A 16,953-nucleotide genomic window follows, 5' to 3' on the forward strand; every position below is an offset into this window, starting at 1 on the left:
ACAAAAGAAAAAACTAGCAGAAAGCAAATTCCAATATCAATACGAATAAGATACAAAAAAAGTGAGCGGAAAATGTGCTCGAAAATATGACCAAATACTGAGATGCCCCAGAGTGGGTCTCAGGCGCTGTAGCGTCGCAGCCGGCGCGCCGCGGCGTCTCAGTCGGCGAGTGTGTCAGGTGCAATGCGCCGAAGCTGTTGACCAGCAGCACAGGCAGCGGAAGGAGCCGAGGAGAGAGCCGCAGCAGCAGCAGCAGGAGGAGAAAGAGAGAGATGGACAAAAGACAGACGTTAAAAGTACATAAAAACACACGAAATAGAAGAAAAATTAAAAAAATGAGACAAAACGACGAAGAAAAAATAAACGCAGGCAGAGCTCATATGTATGTATGTTTATGTATGTGTGTGTGTGTGTGTGTGACGGACTGTGAATATCACCGTGGCAGTCGTCGTTGTTGTTGTTGTTGTTGCTGTTGTTGGTGCTGTCGCTATTGTTGGTCCGGCTGACAGACGTATCAAATGTCTTTCATAGGTAGCTAAACGCTTCCTATTCCGTGCATGTCGCTGCACTTGGTATTTGCATGCTTTGGCTTACAGCTTGGACTCGGCATTTGGCGTAGGGCATTTCCCGATTCATTTGACCGGCCCATAAACAACGCCCATTTCGAAGCAAAGCTTCTTCGACTAACTGAACTTGTGTAACCGAATACGAATGAGTTTGTGTTTTATGGTTCTCTGTTATTTTTAGTTTTTTCTTTTTTGCTTATATTTGCACTTCCCTTTTATGTCGCTTCCTTATGGCATACTAAATAAAGTTTGGTCGTGTGACCAAACGGTCTGCAATTTAGAAGAGAGTAGAAGAGAGTAGAAGAGAATGAGAGAGGGAGTCGTATAGGAAGTTGGCAGTGCTAACTGGTCCGTGTGTTGCCCTTGAATTGTGTTGCAAAAACTGGTTAAAGCTACCCCTAGCAGCAACCCCTTGACCATAAACTTCTTGTAGGCCCCTAATCAAAAAACCAGAATTAAAATTTGCCGCTAATTTCGTTGTTGTTGTTTCCTTCATTCGCAGCCAGCTGTTGAGCGCGGCAGCAGAACAGCAAAGCGAACGACAGTGGGAGAGAGAAAGAGAGTTCGCGCGCTCAACGAGTAGCGGCTGCGCAGCAGCAGCGACAACGACGCCGACGACGACGAAACAAAGCTCGACTTGACAGCGTCGACGTTGACGGCTCTCATTCGCGTTTTAACGTTTGCGCGGCGCTCACGCAACGGCTGAGTAGAGATGAGCAGAGCAGAGCGGCATTCAAACAACGTATCAATGTGCGTTTTGTTATTATTGTTGTTACTTTTGTTATTATTATTATTATTCATATTATATTTAACTCAATTTGTTGTTGCTGGTGTAAAACAATAGCTTCAAACGTGTCGTGCAATAAGCAATGATAAGTGAACCTTAGCTGAAAATAAAATCGTTCAAGCGCAGCAACAACAACAACTACAACAACAGCAGCACTCGAAGCTGGTGATAAAAATAAAAAAGGGCTCAGGGACAGCGAGGGAGCAAGCCCTAGACCTTAAAGCCTGCGTGCAGCTGTCTATATATAGATGCCTATGAGTGTGCGTGTGTGTTAGTGTGTGTGTGTGTTTGTTTAGTGCATTCTCCTAGTGGGTCACTGGAGCGTGCGATATGTCAGTGCTAAACTAAAACAAGCGACTCATGCGCAAAGCAGACACAACAAAAATGAAATGAGCGCATAAAATAAATGACGAAAAGTGTCAACGGGGCCCATGCAAGTGCAAAAGGGACAGGGACAGTTGCACAGACGGAGGGTGTAGAAGGAGACGGTTAGGCAGTGCGGGGCAAGTGTCAATGTCATGAGCATTTAGCATTGCATTAAAATGCAACCCTGTGTTTCGGGTGTGGGAAAATGAAAAAACAAAACAACAAACAACAACAAACAAGAAAACTTTAAAGCGGAAAAGAGAGTTGAAATTGCTTCCGCTGATCGATTGATATTTTTTTCGACTCTTTTTCTCTGAAGAAAACAACTTTTACGTACAGCAAAACTAAAATTACTTAAGTAACAGCAGCAAAGCAGAAAGCAAAACCAATTGGCCAGCATCAGTTAACAATATTTTAGAGCCAAGTGGCAACGGAGACGCGGTCAAAGACGTTACCAGCTTCCGTTAGTTCGTTTTTGGCCGTCTAAGCGGCTTCCAGCTGCAATTGTTGTTGTTTCATTAGCCTTTTTGTTCATAGAAGCAATAGCTCAGCTGGGCAGAGAAAAACAAAGAGAGAGAGAGTTAGAGAGAGAGAGATATATATGAAGAGTGAGAGACATACATATGTGTGAAGTTGTTAGTAAAAGTTTTATTGATACATCTGCGTGTAATTAATACCAAGATTTCCCTTTCACACATACACATCAATCTCTAGCCGCAGCATCAATCATCTGCCTGTGCAAAATATATTCGTCCAAATATTAATTAACCGATTGCCCGCGGCGTTGACTAACCAATACATTTGCATACACATACATATATATATACACTTTATGTACTTAGCCGGCTTGTTAACTAATTGCGCGTACAGTGAAAGCTCCATTAACGAACAGCAATCATCAAGAAGTCAATCGAAATTTATATAATTAACACCAGCTCTTTGGACTGAACATCTTTTGTACAATATATCTAAATTTTGTATAAAATTAACCACAGAGCGCACAAATAACTTTGTTTTCGGAGTTCTAACTTCACTTGATGAAATATTTCTCTTGATGTTTTAAATATATGCAACACTAGACGAAGAATAAAATTAAAGATTTAAACTTCATAAAACTAATTTTGAATAGAAAATGTATCAGATATCAAACTTAATATTACTTGACTTGAAAACCCAACAACAACAACTATTTATCTCGCATTTTAAGCATTTTTAACATCTGCTTGGAATTTATCAACACATCACTTAAGTTTTAGCTCGCGACTCAGATCCCACTTAGTGAGTGTTCACGCTCTTAATCATCAAATCTCTGAGGGCTTTGGTGAATGTAAAACTTATCTAAATTACGGTTTTCATTGTCTTGCAATTTGTTGGTTAGGCCAGCTGTTCGTTGCGGCGTGTATTCACTGTACTGCTGTTAGTGTTTGCCGGCTTGATTAACTAATTGTTGTTGCCCGTGTCTGCCTATGCAAATGTGTACTGTAGTTGCTCGCATACAACTAATACTGTATGTTAGTAGCTCTTGATATCCGTCTGGCCCCTTTTCTCTTTGCTGCTGACCCAATTGCATTTGGAATCGCTGTCATTGTTTAATTAATTATCAAATTAGTTACTGTAACCGCTTAAAGCGACATGCAATGCGAAACAATTGTGTGAATGTTGCACAAATCTCTCAACTCTAGATACAGTCAACACGTAACCAGCAACACCAACACGACCAACAGCAACAGCAGCAGCAGCAGCAGTGACAGCAGCAACAGTTGCCATTGAGCAATGAGCAGCTGATCTGATTTTTTTAATCAATTACTTGTACGAGAGGTAGCCTTGCTTTATATAACTAATCTTCTTTGGATGAATCAAAAATGCCGAGGCTTGCATTTAAAGCTGTGTCTAGCCGAGACTTGAATACCCTTATCACAAAAGCGTGTATGTATATAGATTGTGATCGTCATTATGACAAAGGGCTACCACTCAATAGATCTAAAAGCCGTCAATTAGCATACAAACTGCATGCCATAATACTCTACTCACTTGGTTTAAGTCCAGCAGACCGACCTTTAAATACCCTTACCAACACAGTTTTACATAAGTTAGCAAGCTGCTGACTTGGCAGATTAGAATAGATAGGCAAATTAGTCTTTTTGACAAAATAAACTTAGATAGTTAACTATTGTATACCCTTACCTACTGATTATCTCTTCACGTATCGAAAAATTATAAAAGGTTTTTCTGAATAGGGTTTTCTGTATTTAACAAATTTGCTATAGTTCCTTAACAAATTTATTATTTTTAGCAAATAGTCTTTATTCAAAATATAAATACTCCTAAGAACAATATCTACCCTGCTTTTATTCAAATTTGAAGGTATAATTCTATTGTAAATCTAGATATGTGAACTCCAAGTATGACTTCTCTCCCCGATCTAGTTATATATATAGTTATAACCTAAGTAGACTGGCCATATAAGTTCCCCCTTTATGTAAAAATTGCATACATATGCCCTAACATAATCACAATACTCCCTCTGCTCTCTCTCTCTCTCCCTCCCTCCATCTCTTTGTAAGTGTATTAGAGAACTGGGTAAATGCAATTTTAATCATGCACACAAAATTGCATATCATGTTTTTCGTCTCTATTTGCCTTTGTTGCATTTCTATAACGCAAATCCACCCAAAAATCCCATTCACAGGCAAAGCTGTTGTTTTCACCTGACCGACAGGTATACACATACACACACACACACGCGGAATTTCGTATAGCTGCCCAGCGGCCAGTGTGCAAGCCAAAAAAGACAAGTGAACTTAAGCATTAGAAATGCTGGGGACAACAACAGCAACAACTGACTCGAAAAAACAATCAACAAGTGCGTCTGTCAGTCTCTTTGTCTCTGTCTCTTTCTCTGCCTCTTAGTATGTCTTGTGTCCCGTTGTCGGGAAATGCGATACAAAAATCTTCGTCTTGTTTTGTTCGCATCTCGCGCTCGTTTAATGCTTCGTCAGTCACAGATACAGCTACAAAGTGTATCTGCAACTGGCCAACATCATCATCATCATCATCATCATCATCATCATCATCATCATCGCCATCGTCATCATCATCAGCATCATCATTATCATTGTCATCATCAACTGAGCTCGAAGTCTTGAGCTGGAGTCTCTGGCATTTCATGTCATCCATTTAACTGCCTTAACTATTCTACACCGACAGCGAGGCGAGCTCTAGAAATTGTTGCCCCACGGCAACAGAAAGCAAAATTGTCCAAAAGACATATTTAAATAATTAAAGTTTAATTAGTGAAAACACGCTCCAACCATTATGGCCCGAATTTCCATGCTCAGTGTGTTTCGGGCTCTAAAAATAGTCTTAATTATTTGATTAATTTCATAGCGGCTTTTTGGAGAGCTTTGTTTTATAAACCTTCTTTTGCTAATGTTCCGATTACGAATTTATGTGTCAATTATAATTTGCTTGACGTTAGTAAGTTATTATAGTATACTTAATAAGTGAATACTTATACTAGAAAATAAATAGCTTTTCGATTTTTTCCTTCAAATGGTTTCACAACGCATTTATAATCTGCTCTAGGGTAATTCTGGGAGCAATATAAATAGTCTGTAATCTGGCGGAGTAGTAGCTCATCCAATGTTCGAGTAGCTAGGATTTATCTAATTATTTATTATTTGTGCTATGAGTTCTCTTAATAATTTTCTAGCCAGTCAATATTTTATATTGTTTTAATCTTTATCTTAATAAATTAATATTATTATTTTTTATTTAATTAAATTAATTTCTATTGCTCAGAACTTGTCAAACTTCACTCGCTGCCTTTGTCTTAGAATTTCTCTTTGAATTTGTTTCTTTTTTTTTTTTTTCATCTTTTCTGTGTTTGTCTTCTTTTCTTTTTTAATTTTCTTTTTGATTTGCAAATCTTTTCTTGACTGGGTTGCTTGGCCGCCCCAGGGGGTTGTCTTTCAATATAGTTATGGACAGGTATTGTCTCACTCCCCCACACCCCCCCTCTCTCACTCTCTATTTCTCTTTCTCTTTCGCTCTACCTCTCAATATCTCTCCGACTGACAGTCTCTCTATTTGTTTGTCTTGATGAGCAAGCGGCGCTTGAGGAGATTAGTTGAGCAGCTTTCTTTCGGTGCTTAGGGCCTGTTTTTCAAGCTGTTGCTGTCGTTGTCGCTGTTGTTGTTGTTATCGTTTAAGCACCCCCTACCGCTCCCCCATAGCCCCGCACCATTTTGGAGTCCCCACTATGCAAATCGATGGCAGTGCATTAAATGAAATTACCAAATGCGGCTACGTGCCTTTCTAGGTCTTGGCAATTTACATATTTAGGCGTGCAGCCCAAAGACTTCGCTGGCATATCATTCAGAAATTATATAGCACATATACTTATGTATGCATGTATGTGGCGTTGTCTTCTCTGCTCTTTAGTTTCCGACTCGCTGTAGCTGTAGAATCGTTTGCCATCTGAGCGAAGCAGCAGCTGCTGCTGCACTTACATATAGACGAGGGCGAGGTCTTCGAACATCTTATCTGCAGGCACAGTAAACGCGGCTTGTTTATTGTGCCCATAAAGTAAACCCAAAATAAAGATTTCATATACACAACATACGCTGTGCAACAGGTGAAAATGGGTATATTGGCTTGTAGTTTCAATTTCATTTCATTAGATTAGAGGCATAGCTGTGGATTATGTGGTATATATTTATACACTATTTGGCTTGCTAGATGGGTATATTAGCTTGCATTAGAGTACTGCCTCCTGAAATATATAAATAAATAAAAAGATTCGTTGGGAAATGCGTATATTAACTAGGGATACATTTTCATTAACTGCCGTAGTAGATAGATTATAAGAATATAGTATGTCATTTAAAAGTGGTATACTGACTTGCTATACAATGTTATATTTAGCAGTAAAGGCTGATATATATATCATATCTATAAAATATGAGGTTTGAACTGCGTAACTCTAACTAAAATATATATATATATATATATATATATATATATATATATATATATATATATATATATATATACATACAACACACATTCTTGATCTAATGAGTTTTTTGAGTGTTAAGTCATCACTGCGAATCAGCAAATTTGTGTCTGCTTTGCTTGCTTAAATATATATAGGCTATATGTACCTATATATATATATAGTCATAATCAATAATACCTATCAGAATTGCAATTTTTATCAAAATTTGCACCAGGCCTTAAAATATTTAGAAAGCAAACAGCAATAAACAGGTTGACTAAGGAACTACTAAATTTTTAAGTTAAATATAAATGAATAAATAATACAATACATAAATTTCTTGTCTAAACAGCTATATACTGTATATTTAAAAATTGTGCACTTCAATTGCATTAAGTTTATTACATAATATATACGTATGTATAAAATATATATAATATTGATTTGGAATCTGGATATACAAGTTTTTGAGTCAGCACCTGGATTGTACTTGATATTTCAGAGTTATATATAGTTTATAAAGTTTTTTTTTTACATATATATAGATTCGGATATTTCTAGATATTTAAGTCTTGATCTCACAACTTAACACTACTATAGATAACAAATCAACTTTCTCCCACATACTGAACCTCATTCAGCCCCTAAAATAGGGCATTGTTTAGTCGTTCTCATTTATATAAACTTCTCTCGTTTTGCTTGCAGTGCCTAATACGACGAACGCACGAGCTGTTTGTGGAGCACACGGCCCTCCGCACAAACAAGACTGAAAAATTTGTATATCGCTGCGGCTGATAAGGCAAATGGGCGCTGGTAAAAGGCCAAGACAATGGCCAAAAAGCGAGCGTAATTAACAAAATGTGCGCCGAGCGACAAGTGAATGAAAATAGCTGAAAAATATACGTGAATAGAGACAAAAGCCAGCCAAACAAAAAGTAAGCCAACGAATTAAAACAAAAAGTGTATAAAAGTGACTAAAACACAAAAACCAGTGTTGAGAAGTGGCGCGAGTAGAATTGCATTGAGCGCTGAACTTGACAGCGCTACGGAGGCGCCTACGGCCGGTTCCCAGGCAACCCAATTGCAACTGTTTGTGCGTGTGTGTGTGTGTGTGTGTGTGAGTGTTGGCTTGTGCATGTTAGCCTGTGTTCACTGTACAGTTCGAGTACAGTGTGTGTCTGTGTGCGGAAATGGCTTAGCGCAAAAATGTTTTGATTAAAAGTGAACGTTTGTGTGTCAAGCGGGTTCAAGTGAAGCGAAAGCGTCAAATACCAAAAACAAAGTGAACTGCAACAAGAAGAAGAAGAGAAACAACAACAACAACAGCCACAGTAACGGCAACAGCAACTCATTAAGCAGCAACAGCTACAACAATGGCCGCCGACGCAATTGCAGGCAGCAGCAACACAGCAGCAACAGCAGCAACAGCAACAACAGCAACAACAACAGCAACAACAACAACAACAGCAGCAACATCCCCTATAACACCTACAACAACATCTATAGAAACTGCAACAGCAACAACAACAACGACAGCAACAACAGCAACTGCCCCTATAACACCTACAACAACATCAACAACAACAGCAGCAATCTCACCTACAACAACAACACCTTCACCTACAACATCTTCACCTACAACACCTACAACAACAACACCTGTGGACAGTCCCGCTCAGCAGCTGAACAACAGCGTCGACAGCGGCATCGCCGTTCTCGACGTGGATCATCAAGCACTGAAGCGGCGTCAGCGTCTGCAGCAATGCCAACGAATTCTGCAGCTGCTGCAGCGCGATCAGCCCACATATCAAGAGCTGCGCGATAGATTAAGGTGAGTCCCATAATGAATCTAGTAAGACACAAATTTACATTTGACTTAAGGCGCAAATAACTTGAATTTCAAGTGATTCGAGTGAGTTTTTTTAAGTAAGCTGATGACGAATGTCGGGAAGTGCTGCAGGCTTATCTTTTTCTGTATCTCTCTATGTCTATGCCGCTGGAACTCTTCATGTCGAGAATCATCTGTCTCTCTGTCTCTCTCTCTCTCTCTCTCTCTCTCTCTCTCTCTCTCTTGTTTCAAGCCTTCAGTTTTTCTCACTCTTTCTTTCTCTGTTTTCTTGCTCTCTATATAATTTGCTTTCTCTCTATTTGACTCTAATTTTCGATCTATCTCTATTTCTTTCAGTCTCTCTCTTTCTTTCTGTCTCTCTCTCTCTGTCGCCCTGCTTCTCAGTCTCTCCATAGATCCTAAATCAAATATTTGTTTAATTTGATGGATTATAACTCTAGATCGATGTTCTCTTCTATAGCCAGTTCCGACATTCCCTTATCTTTTCTATTCAAAGATTCTTCGATCGCTATATATTAATGTTTAACATATAAAATTTATGATTTTTATGATTTATGAAATATTTTCTAGAATAAATAATTACTGATTTCTAGTTATATAAGTTCCGGGATAAACTTGATTTCTTGATGCTTATATAAGTATATAAGTATAAGCTTGAATTTTTTTTTTTTTGGTTACCTTTCGATTTAATGAAATGAATAATGAATGTCTATTATTTTGTGAATGTAAATTTCGCAATTATTTTGTCAAATATTTGACACATGCGAACGAAGCTAATTAACAATTTTACGATGGCCCACGGCACCAGCTATACGATATTAGGAAAAAATTGAAGAGGCTGTCGGACGGATGTGGTTGATGATGGGCTTGGCAGACATTTGGCATACGGTAGATGGATGCTCTCAAGTGCAGCTGCTGTTTGTCAATTGCTGATTTGATTTGCATTTTTATTTTTCATTGTAATGTGCTTTGGGTGCGTTGCGAAGCTGACAAACTTCAGATTTGCAATTTGCAAAATTTGTCGACCTCAATGACAAAAATAAAATATTCGCAGGTGCAGTCGCAGTCGCATCTGGGAAGGAAATTATATATATATATATAGAGAGAGAGACACAAATGTTCCCACTCGACACACAATGAACTGAAAAAAAGTGATAAAACTCTTTTCATTGCTCATCTTCAAAATGTATTTTATTGCCATGTCAGGCGTACTGAGAGCTGAACAACATCGTTAAGCGGTAAATATGTGTATAAACATATACACTGCGCGTCATCAGGTTAGCGCCCCCCTTTACACTCAACCTCAAAGCTAAATAAAATCTAAACCAGCAGAGCTCCATCTTTGAAATTTTTTTACATTATACTCCATTTATTTCTCTTTAAAATACAAAAAGAATGGCTACTGTAACAATAAGGATTATTTTTTAATAATTTTTTTTGTAAAATGTACAAAAAACATGTGACAAAAATTTGGTCATCAGATTAGCGCCCCCTGCGCTAAATTCAATTTATTTAAGATAATTACCAAAAATAACACCTGTATTTTAAGCTATTGTTATTTTTAAGTAATATTAGTAGTGCGTAGTGCCGTTTTTTGTTTGAAATTACTTAAAAAATTCGATTAGGAATGGAATTATAAAGTTGTTCAGTATTATTCAAGGATATGGTTGATTAAGCGTGTTCAGTACCTTCGATTAACTCTGTCTTTGTACTATAATGCTTTCCGGACTCATATACTTTCCTGACCAACCATCCCCAGACGTTTCCAATGATATTAAGGTCGAGTGAGTATGGTGGCCACTCCATGAGATCAATTTTTTGGCCCTGAATCCAGGACTTCAGGGATCGGGCGGTCTGAATTGGGGCATTATCATGCTGGAAAATCTAATGCCGGTTTTCAGACAGGTTATAGAAATGCGGAACAGCAGTTTTAAACACGATATTATGGTCCTATGCGTTCATGCGCGATGTCAAAAATTGAAGCTTGCAAGTGCTGTAGTAAGATATTGATACCTACACAAATGCCACACCACCCCCCCGCCGCAGCGGCTTGGAAACCGTTCCAAATAATGTTCTTCTATGAGTAGGTCATGGATATAATAATTATATCCATCAGTTCCTTCCAAATTCAATTTTTCTCATCAGAAAAGACAACATGCTGCCATTGGGTAGACCACGTCATATTCGCCCGGCCAAAATTAATGCGTATTTCTTTTCTCAGCATATCGACTGGTTTTTTTTTTTTACATTCTGTTTCTTTAAGTAATTAACTTTCTTAATTGCTCTTTAGACCGTTGATAAGCTCGTCTTAACACCGATTTTATCCCTAATCTTGGTGGTCGATTCATGGGAATTCGAAGCTTCTCGAACTAATGCTCTTCTATTTCCTTCTGAAATCACTTGATTATTGCCGCTTATATAGTTTTTTCCATAGTTTTCCCTATTTGTAAGAAAATTGCCACTTAGTTTTCTGTTTTTTCCTGATTTTTCAGCAATTTTATGGTTGCATAGTCTAGATTCAAAGTATGCCTCAATCTTTGATTTTCAACCAAAGATAAAACTGTTTCTTTACCCATACTATAAATATATTGAATACTTTGAGCTTCACAAAAAATTTGGTGAGTGTAATTGCCAAAATAAGCAAGATAATTACAATTGCATTTGGGGGCGCTAATCTGATGACGCAAAATAAGTGCACACATTTTTTGCGAAAATAGAGAAGGATAGAAAATAAAACAAACCGGGTTTTCACTCGCGTTTTTTTTTGGTATGAGAGACATCTCATATGATGATAATGAAATAAAAAAAAAAACCAAGAAGTTGCGTGCAATAGGCAAAGAGAAAAACGTAAAAGAAAATAAGTGTAAGGGGGGGCGCTAACCTGATGACGCGAAGTGTATATATATATATATATATATATATATATATATATATATATATATATATATATATATATATATTGTGTATAAGTATGTTTGTATATCTGCCTAACAGTTCGTGTAATATCATTATGATGTTCTTTTTGCTCAAAGAATAAACTTAGCGTATTATGAGTAGTTTTTATTCTCTTGTGAGTTTGCGTTGGCAAAATTAGCTGAATTTCTATGGGGTATATCAATTGGGCAGTTTATTTTGGAATTTTTTTTAATTTTTTAGATTTTAATTTTTTTTACGAATTTAAATCAAAATCTATTAGAGTTTAAATATATGCAAATATTGCTTAAGTTTCTCGAGTTTCAGTTAAATGGGCACTACACAATTGCAAAGGACTTTTGCGTTTATCAAACTACTTTGACGCTATCGATAATCATTGAGATTAATAGAAATCTATAGCTATGTAAATATCCATTGAGAAGAATCTACAGAACATAATGAATGTAAGCCACATTGAGAGAGAAACTTTAAACCTATCAAAACTTGTTCAAAAAATCGATATTAATCGATATATCTACAGATTCGTATAGACTAACAGTCTTTATCTTTATCTATCTTTTTTTTAGAGCCTAGTATCATTCAAACACTGTTTCGCTTTAGTTTTAGCTCGTTTCGCAATAGTAACACCAACGTTCGCTCAGACTTTAATGCCCATTGAATCTTATCGGCTCTATAAGCGAGCGCAATTTGAGTTTATCTTATCGCTGCATTCATAATTAATTTGATGAATGCCAATTAATTGGGCCCGCCAAAGAGAGAAACAAACAGACAGACGCGCAAGCACGTGAAACGGGCTTTGGTCGTAATTCATTTTCATTTTGCCATTGGCCGAGCTGTTTTTCCAAGTGTTACCATCGATTTTCTTTGATTTGAGCCGTTTGGCTTTGCCTTTGTCCACGATTTGCATAAATGACAAAGAGCTAATTGGTCAAATGACAAAAGTTTTTCAGCTGTCTTTCACAGCTCACGCCTCTTTAACCCTATTTGCCTCTCTAGCTCTGTCTTTGTCTTCCTCTCTCTCTCTGCTTTCATTCTTTGTTATCGGCCTGTATTATTTTAACCTGTGACTAAACTAACTAAAGTCCAGTTCCACTTTGGATACTCGCCACAACGCACACACCAAAATAAAAACCCCTACAAAATTCAAACAAAATTTATATAAAACTAAATTAAAATCCGGCCTAAATATATATCGAAAATTGTTGCTCCTGAACGTCTCGGCCCAATTATAAGGCGATTGTGATATAACCTTAAAAAACTTGACACTTATCTGTGAAATTTTTCATTGCGTTGCGTCTTTCTTATTTCTTCAAGTTTGTTTTTTTTTTTTTTTTTTTGTTTGTTTTTCTCTCTATTATTATTTTTTTTTTTTTGCGATTATTTATTTATCGCGCGTTGTTATCAAATCAAAAGCCGCAAAAAAACGAATGCCAGGCTTTTTTTTAAACAAAAAACAAACAAGACTATATAATACCCCTCACTCCACACATATATATATACATATATATGAGACGACAAACTGCAAAAAAAAAGTGTAAGGCAGCGTAAAGCCAACGACGCAGTCGCCAACTCAAGTTAAGTCAGTTAAGATCGTCGCGAATCGTCGCGAATCCTAAGTCAGCTGGCGGGAAAATTAGGTAAATTTCTGATAAACGTATATGCAGAGAGAGCCGACAGCTGACAGCAGATAGCTGTAGGCTCAATTCCGCCCGTGCTCAGGCAATCAATTAACAAGTTCTTATATAAATACATACACACATGTGGTATATACAAAATAAATGCCGAAAACAAGATTTGATTGATAAACGCTGTAAAAAATGCTTGATTGCAAAATAAAGTTCTTGGCTCGCTCAATTATTTATTTAAACTCGAAGTCGTGAAGTGTAAAAAAGTGTAAAACAAAAACCGACGAGAAAAAACTATTAAAAATGACTTTGATGTCTGCTCAAGTGTATAGAAACAATTTGCAATTCGTAATTCGCATTTGTCATGTTTAATCACATGCTTTTGCCTGTTTTGCTCGAGACAATTGCTGATGACCAGTGTTAGATAACGAGCCAACTTGCATCTCGATAGACAAAAAACAAAATTTAAGAAAAGAAATTGAAAATTCTCTCAAGCAAAAACCGAGAATTTCTTTGCGTTAATCAGTTATGTTTAATCTGCAAGCAAACAAAATACAAAGTCGTGATTGATAGTGTTTAAAAATAACTCTAGCAAGAGCACATAGCAAGCGATAAGCACAGGTAAACAGCTAAGCAGCTAAAACAGGTAAAAAGTCTAGACGCAGTTGTAGTAGAAATTGCAATTTTCTGTGTAGCCAAACGAATTTTCAATGCAAATTATGTTATTTGACGGAAATTAAGTTAAGTGCTCGAATGACATCAGCTTAAAATAACAATGTGTTTTGCTTAATTGCCTAAATGACACTGGCTTCAAATAAATCATGCGTATCAATTTGATTAATGCTTAATACAGACAGCATTAATATATATTTTCTTTTTGATAAATTCGTTCAATTTGTATATTGATTAATGCTAAAAGCCAGCCAAAAGTTCATTGCTTTATGAACTTTTCGATGGCTTTTAATGTTAATCAATATAGAAATTGAACGAATTTATCAATCAGCAAGGATATTAATACTAATTTTATTTAAATCAAATTTATTTCGTCTAGCAAAATGTGAGAAATTTAATTTAAATAAACGAACTGTGCATATATTTTATTATAGTAGTTAAATTAAAATTTTATTTTAAATGTATTCTTGCTCATAAAATATGCATAAATATATTTTTTCTATATTTTAAAATATTTAGTACATTGTAGAAAAAAAAAAAAAAGACTTTTTTAAATTGCGCGTTGACTCTAATGAAAATAATTTAAAATATTTATTTTCATATAAAAAAACGCGCTAAATTTAAATTGTGATATGTTCTTTATATCAATAATTATGGTTAGCTAGACTCAAAGTATAGAGTGTAGAGTTATGCCTTTACCATAACAAAGTTTCCCATTCGAATGTATTCATTTTAATTAAGTGCGAAAAACAAAATGTTTTTCTGCCTTTTGCAGCTGCTAAGTGTAAAGAATATTAAAAATAAATGCAAATTCCAAGTTCAATTTGACTTACTTCTAAAAATCTGTTTTTTTTTTTTTGCTGATTTTTAAGACTATTACTAAAAGCTGTTTGATATTTGACGTCTATATATAATATAATAATATAAACCAGTGTCATTTAGGCATAACAATTTATAGTTTAAGCAAGTGTCATTATTATTTTAGATAGAGCTATCAACTTAAGCAAGTGTCAATTAGGCATAAAATGCAATGCTGAAACCTTGTCCATACTTGATTTTCACATACTTGCCACCTCTTCCACCTTCTTTAAGCGAGTGTCATTCAATCATAAATCGACAGTTTTGTTTTTATTTCTATGCTGTTAGTTAGAACTTAACAAGTTTTGAGGTAGTCCATTTTGAAAGCAGAACTCTTTAAATCATAAATTAAAAATTCTTGTTCACAAATTGAAACTTTGAACTGAAATACTACACTTAGGGCATTACACTGAAATCATTTATTTAACTATGAGCTAACTTACATGCGTAAATAAATACGTACATACAAATATATACAAATATATACATGTACGACATGTTATATTATCTGCATGATAAGATATGTTCAAGCCACAATGTCAAAGACGGCGATAGTTAGGTATTTTTTTCTATTTTCCGCATAGACTGATAATCCCCGTCGTATAGTAAAAATTTTGTAGTTCAGATTGAGTTTGTTTTCAGTTAGCGAATAGAATAGAGCTGCTGTGCTGTGTGTGCTTTGTGCTGCGAGTTGTTGCATTGCTTCAACTGACAAATGACAAATGAGAAATTTCCACAGTGTTGCAAGCGTCTGTTGCGGCCCTTCAACTGCCTAATGGAGCTGCCCATGCATCGGGGCAACAACAATTTATTCCTGGGTCTGACCAGTGTCGTTGGCCTAATCGGTGGCGCCTATCTGCTGCAATGTGGCGCTAAGCATTTGCTCAGGTGAGTCGAATCGAGTTGAGTTGAGTTGAGTTGGTGGACCACCAACGCGTTGCACCTGCTCCAAGTCCAATTGCTGCACGTGCAGCGAATCGCATATTCAGTTAGCTAAAACTACATGGCTACATGGCTAGTTGCTTTTTAAGTTAACTTTTCAGCTTGATTTTCGTTTTCAGTTACGTGTTGATTACGTTCGCGTGTTGGCCAAAAAGACATGGGAAAAATAAAGCAACTGCACAAAATATGGGTAAAACTATCTTGGGAGCATTTAAAAAATTGCACATAAAAACTGATTTGGCATAATTGATGTCCACTAGAGTTTCGTTTGGTATACCCTGTAAGCGCGACAAAAGAGGGATATAAGAAAAAAAAGTTGTGGTTATGATTAAGCAATATATTCATCAAAATTGGCATTACTGTTGTTCAATTGAGCATAGATAATGGGTATACTAGCTTTTTTGACGAGGGAAAGGGTTTTCAGCCTGTTTGCCTAAAGAAGGTAATCATATTTGTTTCATACTAATATATTAAAAGAAATTGATCCTTGCCTTGCTTCTAAAGGACATATCGATTAATATCGATTACTTCAGTTACCTTAAATATAGAATTTTGATCTCTCAAAGTGCATATCTATGTATAAGCGCATACGACCAGCTCTTTGTAAAGTGCAGGGTATCATCTGAATAATCAATCTTTTCTTCATTTTTCTTGTGACTGTTTGCTTTGCCTTATTTGGTAGCTGAGCTCAATTTTGATTTCCTTGGTCGAGTCACAAATCAAGCCGCTTGTGTAATAACTTAATTCACCAATAACTTTAATTGGTCAACAACAATTGGTTTCGCAGCTGTTGCCAATTTCGATTGTCTATCGATTATCGTTTACCGTTAGCAAATATTTCATAACAATGTGACACATATTTGGTATAGCGGAAATCGTTAAGAACGCACTTCATGGGCTAACGGTCCCCATATAACCGTCTCTCCCTCCCTCTCTCCCTCTCAAGTACAATAGCAATTATCAAAGAATAATATAATTCCTTGGTCTATTCAAGCTAATGAAGCATTTGTTTATTGTGTGTTAGTAATGTATTCGTAAAGTTGCAATTGTTTAAACAATCATCAGCTGGCTTTTATACACTTTGCAATGTTCGCTTTCTTAGTTGAAAAATGGAAAAAAAAATGGGAAAAAATAAACGAGAGACGCTTCATGCATAAATGGAAAGTCAGTCAGTCAGTCAGTCAGTTTATGCGGCATTATAATTATAATTAACGCCTGTCAACGTTACTTGGCTAAAAGTATTTTAATGCATAAGTGCGCTACACTGACAGAAAAAGAGTTGGAGATAATGAAACTATGCGCTTTGGGTTAAAATTTGTTGGGGATGCTTTGGCAACAGGAGTGTTACATAATAA

The 16,953-nt window shown here is 36.4% G+C and overlaps 1 protein-coding gene and 1 long non-coding RNA gene across 10 annotated transcripts in view; both read left to right on the top strand.

Annotated features, from left to right (window-relative positions):
* The first annotated feature begins 1,074 nt into the window (after positions 1-1,074).
* LOC116804153 lies at positions 1,075-8,029 on the top strand. Its single transcript, XR_004364222.2, has 2 exons — positions 1,075-1,316; positions 7,424-8,029. It is a non-coding gene; the product is annotated as an uncharacterized LOC116804153 (long non-coding RNA).
* Positions 8,030-8,285: 256 nt separating this feature from the next.
* Positions 8,286-16,953, top strand: part of LOC6579337 (general transcriptional corepressor trfA) — a 35,064-nt gene continuing 26,396 nt past the window's right edge. For 2 of the 9 annotated variants that reach the window (XM_032729621.2, XM_044010786.1), the window contains exons 1-2: positions 12,868-13,138; positions 15,396-15,544. In XM_032729621.2, the coding sequence (XP_032585512.1) occupies positions 15,432-15,544 (113 nt within the window). In that variant the 5' untranslated portion in view covers positions 12,868-13,138; positions 15,396-15,431. Of the gene's footprint in view, positions 8,550-12,867; positions 13,139-15,395; positions 15,545-16,953 lie in introns of those variants that run through there. The other 7 variants (XM_015163613.3, XM_032729617.2, XM_015163607.3 and 4 more) reach the window with 7 other exon arrangements.

This window comes from Drosophila mojavensis, unplaced genomic scaffold (assembly GCF_018153725.1).
Source record: "Drosophila mojavensis isolate 15081-1352.22 unplaced genomic scaffold, ASM1815372v1 contig_80, whole genome shotgun sequence".
Classification (NCBI taxonomy): Eukaryota; Metazoa; Arthropoda; class Insecta; order Diptera; family Drosophilidae; genus Drosophila; species Drosophila mojavensis.